General features: G+C 45.2%; 1 protein-coding gene across 1 annotated transcript in view; it reads right to left on the bottom strand.

Moving 5' to 3' along the window:
- Positions 1-3: 3 nt before the first annotated feature.
- The window catches only part of LOC114552148 (TBC1 domain family member 9B), a gene marked incomplete at its 3' end in the record, with an annotated part of 22,915 nt that continues 9,918 nt past the window's right edge, over positions 4-13,000 (bottom strand). Inside the window, exons 4-12 of the mRNA XM_028572784.1 lie at positions 10,346-10,492; positions 10,051-10,201; positions 9,129-9,343; positions 7,437-7,554; positions 4,889-5,091; positions 4,566-4,648; positions 4,101-4,230; positions 958-1,056; positions 4-48 (exon numbers count right to left, since the gene is read on the bottom strand). Of these exons, the coding sequence (XP_028428585.1) occupies positions 4-48; positions 958-1,056; positions 4,101-4,230; positions 4,566-4,648; positions 4,889-5,091; positions 7,437-7,554; positions 9,129-9,343; positions 10,051-10,201; positions 10,346-10,492 (1,191 nt within the window). The remainder of the gene's footprint in view (positions 49-957; positions 1,057-4,100; positions 4,231-4,565; positions 4,649-4,888; positions 5,092-7,436; positions 7,555-9,128; positions 9,344-10,050; positions 10,202-10,345; positions 10,493-13,000) is intronic.

Here is a 13,000-nt window from a genome sequence, read left to right as displayed (position 1 = left end):
CTCCAGCTCCTCTATACTGAAGGCTGACTCTGTCATCATAGCTCTGACCTGCAGAGAGACAAACACACACACACACACACACACACACACACACACACACACACACACACACACACACACACACACACACACACACACACACACACACACACACACACACACACACACAGAGACACACACACACACACACAGACACACACACACACACACACAGACACACACACACACACACAGACACACACACACACACACACACACACACACACACACACACACACACACACACAGACACACACACACACACACAGACACACACACACACACAGAGACACACACACACACACACACACACACACACACACACAGAGACACACACACAAAGAGACACACACACACACACACACACACACACACACACACACACACACACACACACACACACACACACACACACACACACACACACACACACACACACAGAGACAGACAGACACACACACACACACACACACAGAGACAGACAGACACACACACACACACACACACACACACACACACACACACACACACACACACACACACACACAGAGACAGACAGACACACACACACACACACACACACACACACAGAGACACACACAGACACACACACAGTAAACTTGTTAGCATTTAGCCTGTGGCGTGCTAACAGTGAGCTAACAGCGAGCTAACAGTGTGCTAACAGCGTGCTAATAGTGAGCTAACAGCGATCTAACAGCGCGCTAACAGCGTGCTAACAGCGTGCTAACAGCAAGCTAACAGCGTGCTAACAGCAAGCTAACAGCGTGCTAACAGCGTGCTAACAGCAAGCTAACAGCGTGCTAACAGCGTGCTAACAGTGAGCTAACAGCGTGCTAATAGCACGCTAACAGCGTGCTAACAGTGAGCTAACAGCGTGGTAACAGCGTGCTAACCCACCACGCTCCTCTTGGCTGTGTCCTCCAGAGACTGGATGACCTTTAACCTCTGCTTGAACCTCATCTGCTCGATGACATCAGAGCGCAGGCTGCCGAACCGCTGAGCATAGAAGAAGAAGAAGAAACAAGGTTACAACAACAAATAATGGACAATCAACAAATAATGGATTAATCCAGAGAGAGTAATGGATTAATCCAGAGAGAGTAATGGATTAATCCAGAGAGAGAGTAATGGATTAATCCAGAGAGAGTAATGGATTAATCCAGAGAGAGAGTAATGGATTAATCCAGAGAGAGTAATGGATTAATCCAGAGAGAGATAATAATGGATTAATCCAGTGAGAGTAATGGATTAATCCAGAGATAGTAATGGATTAATCCAGAGAGAGTAATAGGGAGTAATGGATTAATCCAGAGTGAGAGTAATGGATTAATCCAGTGAGAATAATGGATTAATCCAGAGAGAGAGTAATGGATTAATCCAGAGAGAGTAATGGATTAATCCAGAGAGAGAGTAATGGATTAATCCAGAGAGAGTAATGGATTAATCCAGAGAGAGAGTAATAGAGAGTAATGGATTAATCCAGTGAGAGTAATGGATTAATCCAGAGATAGTAATGGATTAATCCAGAGAGAGAGTAATAGAGAGTAATGGATTAATCCAGTGAGAGTAATGGATTAATCCAGAGATAGTAATGGATTAATCCAGAGAGAGAGTAATAGAGAGTAATGGATTAATCCAGTGAGAGTAATGGATTAATCCAGAGATAGTAATGGATTAATCCAGAGAGAGAGTAATAGAGAGTAATGGATTAATCCAGAGATAGTAATGGATTAATCCAGAGAGAGTAATGGATTAATCCAGAGAGAGAGTAGTGGATTAATCCAGAGAGAGTAATGGATTAATCCAGAGAGAGAGTAATGGATTAATCCAGAGCAAGAATAATGGATTAATCCAGAGTGAGAGTAATGGATTAATCCAGAGAGTGTAATGGATTAATCCAGAGAGAGAGTAATGGATTAATCCAGAGTGAGAGTAATGGATTAATCCAGAGCGAGAATAATAGATTAATCCAGAGTTAGAGTAATGGATTAATCCAGAGGGAGTAATGGATTAATCCAGAGAGAGAGTAATGGATTAATCCAGAGAGAGTAATGGATTAATCCAGAGAGAGTAATGGATTAATCCAGAGAGAGTAATGGATTAATCCAGAGAGAGAGTAATGGATTAATCCAGAGAGAGTAATGGATTAATCCAGAGTGAGAATAATGGATTAATCCAGAGAGAGAGTAATGGATTAATCCAGAAAGAGTAATGGATTAATCCAGAGAGAGAGTAATGGATTAATCCAGAGAGAGTAATGGATTAATCCAGAGAGAGAGAGTAATGGATTAAGCCAGAGTGAGAGTAATGGATTAAGCCAGAGTGAGAGTAATGGATTAATCCAGAAAGAGTAATGGATTAATCCAGAGTGAGAATAATGGATTAATCCAGAGTGAGAATAATGGATTAATCCAGAGTGAGAATAGATTAATCCAGAGTGAGAGTAATGGATTAATCCAGAGAGAGAATAATGGATTAATCCAGAGTAGTAGGAGGAGAGAGACCTTGTAGGGTCATGGTTTAGGAAGAGGAGAGAGACCTCGTAGGGTCATGGTTTAGGAGCAGGAGTGAGACCTCGTAGGGTCCTGGTCTAGGAGGAGGAGAGAGACCTCTTAGGGTCATGGTTTAGGAGGAGTGAGACCTTGTAGGGTCATGGTTTAGGAGGAGGAGAGAGACCTCGTAGGGTCATGGTCTAGGAGGAGGAGAGAGACCTCGTAGGCTCATGGTTTAAGAGGAGGAGTGAGACCTCGTAGGGTCATGGTCTAGGAGGAGGAGTGAGACCTCGTAGGGTCATGGTTTAGGAGGAGGAGTGAGACCTTGTAGGGTCATGGTCTAGGAGGAGTGAGACCTCGTAGGGTCATGGTTTAGGAGGAGGAGTGAGACCTCATAGGGTGATGGTCGAGGAGGAGGAGAGAGACCTCGTAGGGTCATGGTTTAGGAGGAGTGAGACCTCGTAGGGTCATGGTTTAGGAGGAGGAGAGAGACCTCATAGGGTCATGGTTTAAGAGGAGGAGAGAGACCTCGTAGGGTCCTGGTCTAGGAGGAGGAGAGAGACCTCGTAGGGTCATGGTTTAAGAGGAGGAGAGAGACCTCGTAGGGTCCTGGTCTAGGAGGAGGAGAGAGACCTCGTAGGGTCATGGTTTAGGAATAGGAGACCTCGTAGGGTCATGGTTTAGGAGGAGGAGTGAGACCTCGTAGGGTCATGGTTTAAGAGGAGTGAGACCTCGTAGGGTCATGGTTTAGGAGGAGTGAGACCTCGTAAGGTCATGGTTTAGGAGGAGGAGTGAGACCTCGTAGGGTCATGGTTTAGGAGGAGGAGGGAGACCTTGTAGGGTCATGGTCTAGGAGGAAAAGGGAGACCTCGTAGGGTCATGGTTTAGGAGGATGAGTGAGACCTCGTAGGGTCATGGTGTAGGAGGAAAAGGGAGACCTTGTAGGGTTATGGTCTAGGAGGAGGAGTGAGACCTTGTAGGGTCATGGTTTAGGAAGAGGAGACCTCGTAGGGTCATGGTTTAGGAGGAGTGAGACCTCGTAGGGTCATGGTTTAGGAGGAGGAGTGAGACCTCGTAGGGTCATGGTTTAAGAGGAAGAGAGAGACCTCGTAGGGTCCTGGTCTAGGAGGAGGAGAGAGACCTCGTAGGATCATGGTTTAGGAAGAGGAGTGAGACCTCGTAGGGTCATGGTTTAGGAAGAGGAGACCTCGTAGGGTCATGGTTTAGGAGGAGGAGTGAGACCTCGTAGGGTCATGGTTTAGGAGGAGTGAGACCTCGTAGGGTCATGGTTTAGGAGGAGGAGTGAGACCTCGTAGGGTCATGGTTTAGGAGGAGTGAGACCTCGTAGGGTCATGGTTTAGGAGGAGAGAGACCTCGTAGGGTCATGGTCTAGGAGGAGGAGTGAGACCTCGTAGGGTCATGGTCTAGGAGGAGGAGTCAGACCTCGTAGGGTCATGGTCTAGGAGGAGGAGTGAGACCTCGTAGGGTCATGGTCTAGGAGGAGGAGTCAGACCTCGTAGGGTCATGGTCTAGGAGGAGGAGTCAGACCTCGTAGGAGGACTTGATGAGGTCGAAGACGTCTATTTCAGGAGGAGGCGTGTCTCCGCTGGTCAGCAGGGCGTGGAGGTGAGGAGTGGGCGGAGCTACAGTCTGTCTGTTCACAACGTTATCCAGGTACCTACACACACACAAAGACACAAAGACACACTCACACACACACACACACACACACACACAAAGACACACAAACACACACACACACACACACACAAAGACACACACACACACACACACACAAAACACACACACACACACACACAAAGACACACACACACACACACAAAGACACACACAAAGACACACACACAGACACACAGGGACACACACACACACACACACACAAACACACACACACAGACACACAGGGACACACACACACACACACACACACACCGTGAGCTCTGTGTCTACATTAGCATGTTAGCATGTAGCAGGCTAACAGCGAGCTCCTACCGGCCCAGGATGGTCATGGCCTCTCCCTCATCACTGCAGGACAGCAGGGCATCCATGTTGTCATGGAGCACCGCCAGCGCCACCTGCACACACACACACACACACACACACACACACACACAGACACACACACACACACACACACACTGTTGAGCTGTCTTGGCCAGCGTATGTAATCATGTTGTAGTCCAGTCGGTGGTGGCCTCTAGCGGGCCATCATGTGTCTGGGTCTCTGTGTGTGTCTGTGCGTGTGTGTGTTTGTATGTGTGTGTGTGTCTCTGTGTGTGTGTATGTGTGTGTGTGTGTGTGTGTGGGTCTCTGACCTGGAAGATGAGTTTGATTCCTTCGTAAAAGAAGCAGTCGACCAATAGGACGGCGCTGTCGAAGGGCATGACGGACAGGAAGAGCGTGAGGAACCAGGACAGGCTGATGGTGGAGATGACCCCCAGCTGCTGCATGTGTTCATACAGCAGGGGCAGGAACCCCTGAGTCAGGTCCTCAAACACACCCTGATCCACCAGGGCCCCTGCAGGGAGAGAAACCATGAGTCAGCAGAAACCACGAGTCAGCAGAAACCACGAGTCAGAGAGGTTAGGATGGTGACCAATCAGAGAGGTTAGGATGGTGACCAGAGAGGTTAGGATGGTGACCAATCAGAGAGAGGTTAGGGTGGTGACCAATCAGAGAGAGGTTAGGATGGTGACCAGAGAGGTTAGGATAGTGACCAGTCAGAGAGAGGTTAGGATGGTGACCAATCAGAGAGGTTAGGATGGTGACCAATCAGAGAGAGGTTAGGATGGTGACCAGAGAGGTTAGGATGGTGACCAGTCAGAGAGGTAAGGATGGTGACCAATCAGAGAGAGGTTAGGATGGTGACCAGAGAGGTTAGGATGGTGACCAGTCAGAGAGGTAAGGATTGTGACCAATCAGAGAAGTTAGGATGGTGACCAATCAGAGAGAGGTTAGGATGGTGACCAGAGAGGTTAGGATAGTGACCAGTCAGAGAGAGGTTAGGATGGTGACCAATCAGAGAGGTTAGGATGGTGACCAATCAGAGAGAGGTTAGGATGGTGACCAATCAGAGAGGTTAGGATGGTGACCAATCAGAGAGAGGTTAGGATGGTGACCAGTCAGAGAGGTAAGGATGGTGACCAGTCAGAGAGGTTAGGATGGTGACCAGTCAGAGAGGTTAGGATGGTGACCAATCAGAGAGGTTAGGATGGTGACCAATCAGAGAGAGGTTAGGATGGTGACCAATCAGAGAGGTTAGGGTGGTGACCAGTCAGAGAGGTTAGGATGGTGACCAATCAGAGAGGTTAGGATGGTGAACAATCAGAGAGGTTAGGATGGTGACCAATCAGAGAGAGGTTAGGATGGTGACCAGTCAGAGAGGTTAGGATGGTGACCAGTCAGAGAGGTTAGGATGGTGACCAGTTAGAGAGGTTAGGATGGTGACCAGTTAGAGAGGTTAGGATGGTGACCAGTTAGAGAGGTTAGGATGGTGACCAGTTAGAGAGGTTAGGATGGTGACCAGTCAGACAGGTTAGGATGGTGACCAGTCAGACAGGTTAGGATGGTGACCAATCAGAGAGAGGTTAGGATGGTGACCAATCAGAGAGGTTAGGATGGTGACCAGTTAGAGAGGTTAGGATGGTGACCAATCAGAGAGAGGTTAGGATGGTGACCAATCAGAGAGGTTAGGATGGTGACCAGTTAGAGAGGTTAGGATGGTGACCAGTTAGAGAGGTTAGGATGGTGACCAGTCAGAGAGGTTAGGATGGTGACCAGTTAAAGAGGTTAGGATGGTGACCAATCAGAGAGGTTAGGATGGTGACCAGTCAGAGAGGTTAGGATGGTGACCAGTCAGAGAGGTTAGGATGGTGACCAGTTAGAGAGGTTAGGATGGTGACCAGTCAGAGAGGTTAGGATGGTGACCAGTTAGAGAGGTTAGGATGGTGACCAGTCAGAGAGGTTAGGATGGTGACCAGTCAGAGAGGTTAGGATGGTGACCAGTTAGAGAGGTTAGGATGGTGACCAGTCAGAGAGGTTAGGATGGTGACCAGTCAGAGAGGTTAGGATGGTGACCAGTCAGAGAGGTTAGGATGGTGACCAGTCAGAGAGGTTAGGATGGTGACCAGTTAGAGAGGTTAGGATGGTGACCAGTCAGAGAGGTTAGGATGGTGACCAATCAGAGAGAGTAGGATGGTGACCAGTTAGAGAGGTTAGGATGGTGACCAATCAGAGAGGTAAGGAGGGTGACCAGAGAGGTTAGGATGGTGACCAGTTAGAGAGGTTAGGATGGTGACCAATCAGAGAGGTAAGGAGGGTGACCAGAGAGGTTAGGATGGTGACCAATCAGAGAGGTTAGGATGGTGTGCTAACAGGACTGGCAGCAGGTGAATCGTCGTGCTATTAATCATCATCGTTCATCAATCATCATCACCTATTAATAGTCATCGTTAGACAAGTTCTTAGTAAAACCAAAACTAATTAAACTGCCTTGTCTTCTTTTTGCCATAGCTATACGATGCTAACTGCAGAATGCACTTTGCGCTCCGATTAATGGCCTCCCACGTTCATATCTTTTCTACGTATCTTTGAGTTAACATCCAGTCTATGGTTAACATGTTCTACACATGAGCTGAGTATGCACCAGCCTTGATGCTCATGTATACTTATCTTTATCGAAGTGAATTAGGTTTAAATCTTCGTCATGCATGAATTAATTAATGATATTTTTACACATAATAATCCACGATGATCACATTACACAAAACTTAAATTGCACGTCAAAATGACACACTGTTAATATTTTTAGAGATTTCACAAATCACGTTGTTAGAGTGATGATGTCATAGTGATGTCACTGACCTACGACCCTGGTGTTGTAGTAGTCCGGCAGCATGCGCTCACACAGCGCCACCAGCAGCCAGAAGGCCTCCTCCTCGGGACAGTAGAGCAGCAGCACCGAGGTCACGATGTTCATCGCCTAGAATACATATAATACACACTTTATACACACATTATACACACAATATACACAGTAGAGCAGCAGCACCGAGGTCACGATGTTCATCGCCTAGAATACATATAATACACACTTTATACACACAATATACACACAATATACACAGTAGAGCAGCAGCACCGAGGTCACGATGTTCATCGCCTAGAATACATATAATACACACATTATACACACAATATACACACAATATACACAGTAGAGCAGCAGCACCGAGGTCACGATGTTCATCGCCTAGAATACATATAATACACACATTATACACACAATATACATACAATATACACAGTAGAGCAGCAGCACCGAGGTCACAATGTTCATCGCCTAGAATACATATAATACACACTTTATACACACATTATACATACAATATACACAGTAGAGCAGCAGCACCGAGGTCACGGTGTTCATCGCCTAGAATACACACAATATACACACAATATACACAGTGAGCAGCAGCACCGAGGTCACGATGTTCATCGCCTAGAATACACACAATATATACACTTTATACACACTTTATACAGACGTTATACACACAATATACACAGTAGAGCAGCAGCACCGAGGTCACGATGTTCATCGCCTAGAATACATATAATACACACTTTATACACACAATATACACAGTGAGCAGCAGCACCGAGGTCACGATGTTCATCGCCTAGAATACATATAATAAACACATTATACACACAATATACACACAATATACACAGTAGAGCAGCAGCACCGAGGTCACGATGTTCATTGCCTAAATATACACAATACACACAATATACACACTTTATACACACTTTATATACACAATATTCTCTCATTATGAAAAAATTATCAACCAGGAGATTTTAGCATTAACATATAGTGCATGTACTAGTACCTGGCAGTATATAGTGCGTGTACTAGTACCTGGCAGTATATAGTGTGTGTAGAGCTGGGCGATTTTTTCCCCTAAAAAAATCTGTGATTTTTTAAATAAAAAACTCGATTTACGATTCGATTCCAACATAAGTATATGTTAAAAATATATATTTATTGTATTTAATTAAAGTGCATCAACATAAACAAAATTGCAAAGGCAAACCCTTTCTCTAAGTTAAAAGTCACTGTGCAGTGTGCAACAAAGATTGTTAAACATCCAAATTATTTATACTGTATTTGGACTGAAAACAAATCTAAAAAATCAATTTTTTAAAAATATGAATTGATTTGACCTACCAACTCGATTTTTAAATCAAATTGATTTTTTTCCCAGCCCTAAGTTTGTGTACTAGTACCTGGCAGTATATAGTGTGTGTACTAGTACCTGGCGGTATATAGTGTGTGTACTAGTACCTGGCAGTATATAGTGTGTGTACTAGTACCTGGCAGTATATAGTGTGTGTACTAGTACCTGGCAGTATATAGTGTGTGTACTAGTACCTGGCGGTATATAGTGTGTGTACTAGTACCTGGCAGTATATAGTGTGTGTACTAGTACCTGGCAGTATATAGTGTGTGTACTAGTACCTGGCAGTATATAGTGTGTGTACTAGTACCTGGCAGTACCCGATGCCCGGGTTGCGGTGAGCGTAGGCCGTGAGTACTCGGCGCAGCGCGGCGATGCCGGTGTCGTTCTGGAAGGCGCGGTGCTCCGGCATCGAACGGTGAAGGTCCCGCTCGATCTCCTCGGTCGCCAGGGAGCACCGGCCCATGGCGGTCTCCACCAGGTCGCCGTAGTAACCAGGGTGGGTCGCCATCTCGTTCTGGGCGCCTGCACGCACACAGGAAGTCAATGAACGCACACAGGAAGTCAGTTTAACATCATGTGGTCAGCGAGGGCGAAACACGCTCTACTGGATCCTTTTAGTTTAACCTCAAACAGCCCAGAAATCACCATCACCAAACTCCACCAGACTCCATGTAAATAATCAGGACTTTTAGCGTGTATAGAGCCAGCATATCTCCACCAGACTCCATGTAAATAATCAGGACTTTTAGTGTGTATAGAGCCAGCATATCTCCACCAGACTCCATGTAAATAATCAGGACTTTTAGCGTGTATAGAGCCAGCATATCTCCACCAGACTCCATGTAAATAATCAGGACTTTTAGCGTGTATAGAGCCAGCATATCTCCACCAGACTCCATGTAAATAATCAGGACTTTTAGCGTGTATAGAGCCAGCATATCTCCACCAGACTCCATGTAAATAATCAGGACTTTTAGCGTGTATAGAGCCAGCATATCTCCACATGTAAATGGGTGAATTAAGGGTTTATTTCAACCAAACCAGAGTGGTGATTGTTGGAACAGTGGGAAGATGAACCAAGACGGCTTTTGGTAGTTTTATTTAGTTTCTGTCCACTTTGAATGAAGTGTGTTTTACGATGATAAAAGTCCTGATTATTTACATGGAGTCTGGTGGAGTTTGGTGATGTGTTTTAACGAGTGAATGAATGAGTGAGTGAACTAACTGACCAGAGAAGAGCAGCCACAGTTCTCCTCTCAGGCATTCGGGAATCCCGTTGAGAACGAGTTCTCTGGTTCTGGAGGTCCGGTACATGCAGACACCGCGACCAAACTCGGAGAAATGGATGTTCCACGCCTCCTCCTTCATCTTCTCCTTCATCTGTAGGGGGGGGACGAGAGAGGAGACAGGGGAGGGGGGGACACATTTAACTGCAGCTTCATCTTCCACATCATCTGACCTCTCCGTTTAATGACCCTCCCACCGCTGCTCTCAGTGTCTAACGGTGTAGGGACTTGAACTCACGGCTTTGGGGCCCAGGTCCTCTGGCGCGTCCTGCTGGTAGAGCTGCAGCAGACCCTGGCTGGCCGTGGGCAGGCCGGGGTGGAAGTGGCGCCCCCTGTGGGCGGAGTCAGAGCCTGCAGACGAGGGAGAGGGAACGCTGGAGGACGCCTGAGGACACAAAACACAAACTCAAACTCCAGCAGTGTGAGGATCCCACTTCCTGTCTGCTCAGGTCTCAACTAACTGGACCCAGCTGGTCCTGGTCTATATAATCAGCTGTTAGGGTCCTAGTCTATATAATCAGCTGTTAGGGTCCTAGTCTATATAATCAGCTGTTAGGGTCCTAGTCTATAAAATCAGCTGTTAAGGTCCTAGTCTATATAATCAGCTGTTAGGGTCCTAGTCTATATAATCAGCTGTTAGGGTCCTAGTCTATATAATCAGCTGTTAGGGTCCTAGTCTATAAAATCAGCTGTTAATGTCCTAGTCTATATAATCAGCTGTTAGGGTCCTGGTCTATATAATCAGCTGTTAGGGTCCTGGTCTATATAATCAGCTGTTAAGGTCCTAGTCTATATAATCAGCTGTTAGGGTCCTAGTCTATATAATCAGTTGTTAGGGTCCTGGTCTATATAATCAGCTGTTAGGGTCCTGGTCTATATAATCAGCTGTTAGGGTCCTAGTCTATATAATCAGCTGTTAAGGTCCTAGTCTATATAATCAGCTGTTAGGGTCCTGGTCTATAAAATCAGCTGTTAGGGTCCTAGTCTATATAATCAGCTGTTAGGGTCCTGGTCTATATAATCAGCTGTTAGGGTCCTAGTCTATATAATCAGCTGTTAGGGTCCTAGTCTATATAATCAGCTGTTAGGGTCCTGGTCTATATAATCAGCTGTTAAGGTCCTGGTCTATATAATCAGCTGTTAAGGTCCTAGTCTATATAATCAGCTGTTAAGGTCCTGGTCTATATAATCAGCTGTTAGGGTCCTGGTCTATAAAATCAGCTGTTAGGGTCCTAGTCTATATAATCAGTTGTTAGGGTCCTGGTCTATATAATCAGCTGTTAGGGTCCTAGTCTATATAATCAGCTGTTAAGGTCCTAGTCTATATAATCAGCTGTTAGGGTCCTGGTCTATAAAATCAGCTGTTAGGGTCCTAGTCTATATAATCAGCTGTTAGGGTCCTGGTCTATATAATCAGCTGTTAGGGTCCTAGTCTATATAATCAGCTGTTAGGGTCCTAGTCTATATAATCAGCTGTTAGGGTCCTGGTCTATATAATCAGCTGTTAAGGTCCTGGTCTATATAATCAGCTGTTAAGGTCCTAGTCTATATAATCAGCTGTTAAGGTCCTGGTCTATATAATCAGCTGTTAGGGTCCTGGTCTATAAAATCAGCTGTTAGGGTCCTAGTCTATATAATCAGCTGTTAGGGTCCTGGTCTATATAATCAGCTGTTGAGTCCTAGTCTATATAATCAGCTGTTAAGGTCCTGGTCTATATAATCAGCTGTTAGGGTCCTGGTCTATATAATCAGCTGTTAGGGTCCTAGTCAATATAATCAGCTGTTAGGGTCCTGGTCTATATAATCAGCTGTTAGGGTCCTGGTCTATATAATCAGCTGTTAGGGTCCTAGTCTATATAATCAGCTGTTAAGGTCCTGGTCTATATAATCAGCTGTTAGGGTCCTGGTCTATATAATCAGCTGTTAGGGTCCTAGTCTATATAATCAGCTGTTAAGGTCCTGGTCTATATAATCAGCTGTTAGGGTCCTAGTCTATATAATCAGCTGTTAAGGTCCTGGTCTATATAATCAGCTGTTAAGGTCCTGGTCTATATAATCAGCTGTTAGGGTCCTGGTCTATATAATCAGCTGTTAAGGTCCTAGTCTATATAATCAGCTGTTAGGGTCCTAGTCTATATAATCAGCTGTTAGGGTCCTGGTCATATAATCAGCTGTTAGGGTCCTAGTCTATATAATCAGCTGTTAGGGTCCTAGTCTATATAATCAGCTGTTAGGGTCCTGGTCTATATAGGGTCCTGGTCTATATAATCAGCTGTTAAGGTCCTAGTCTATATAATCAGCTGTTAAGGTCCTAGTCTATATAATCAGCTGTTAGGGTCCTAGTCTATAAAATCAGCTGTTAAGGTCCTAGTCTATATAATCAGCTGTTAGGGTCCTGGTCTATATAATCAGCTGTTAGGGTCCTGGTCTATATAATCAGCTGTTAAGGTCCTAGTCTATATAATCAGCTGTTAGGGTCCTAGTCTATATAATCAGCTGTTAAGGTCCTGGTCTATATAATCAGCTGTTAGGGTCCTGGTCTATATAATCAGCTGTTAGGGTCCTAGTCTATATAATCAGCTGTTAAGGTCCTGGTCTATATAATCAGCTGTTAAGGTCCTGGTCTATATAATCAGCTGTTAAGGTCCTAGTCTATATAATCAGCTGTTAGGGTCCTGGTCTATAAAATCAGCTGTTAGGGTCCTAGTCTATATAATCAGCTGTTAGGGTCCTGGTCTATATAATCAGCTGTTAGGGTCCTAGTCTATATAATCAGCTGTTAGGGTCCTAGTCTATATAATCAGCTGTTAGGGTCCTGGTCTATATAATCAGCTGTTAAGGTCCTGGTCTATATAATCAGCTGTTAAGGTCCTAGTCTATATAATCAGCTGTT

Source organism: Perca flavescens, unplaced genomic scaffold (assembly GCF_004354835.1).
Source record: "Perca flavescens isolate YP-PL-M2 unplaced genomic scaffold, PFLA_1.0 EPR50_1.1_unplaced_scaf_79, whole genome shotgun sequence".
Taxonomy (NCBI): domain Eukaryota; kingdom Metazoa; phylum Chordata; class Actinopteri; order Perciformes; family Percidae; genus Perca; species Perca flavescens.
Note: the sequence above shows the minus strand (reverse complement) of the source record. Positions and strands in the feature narration are given on the sequence as shown.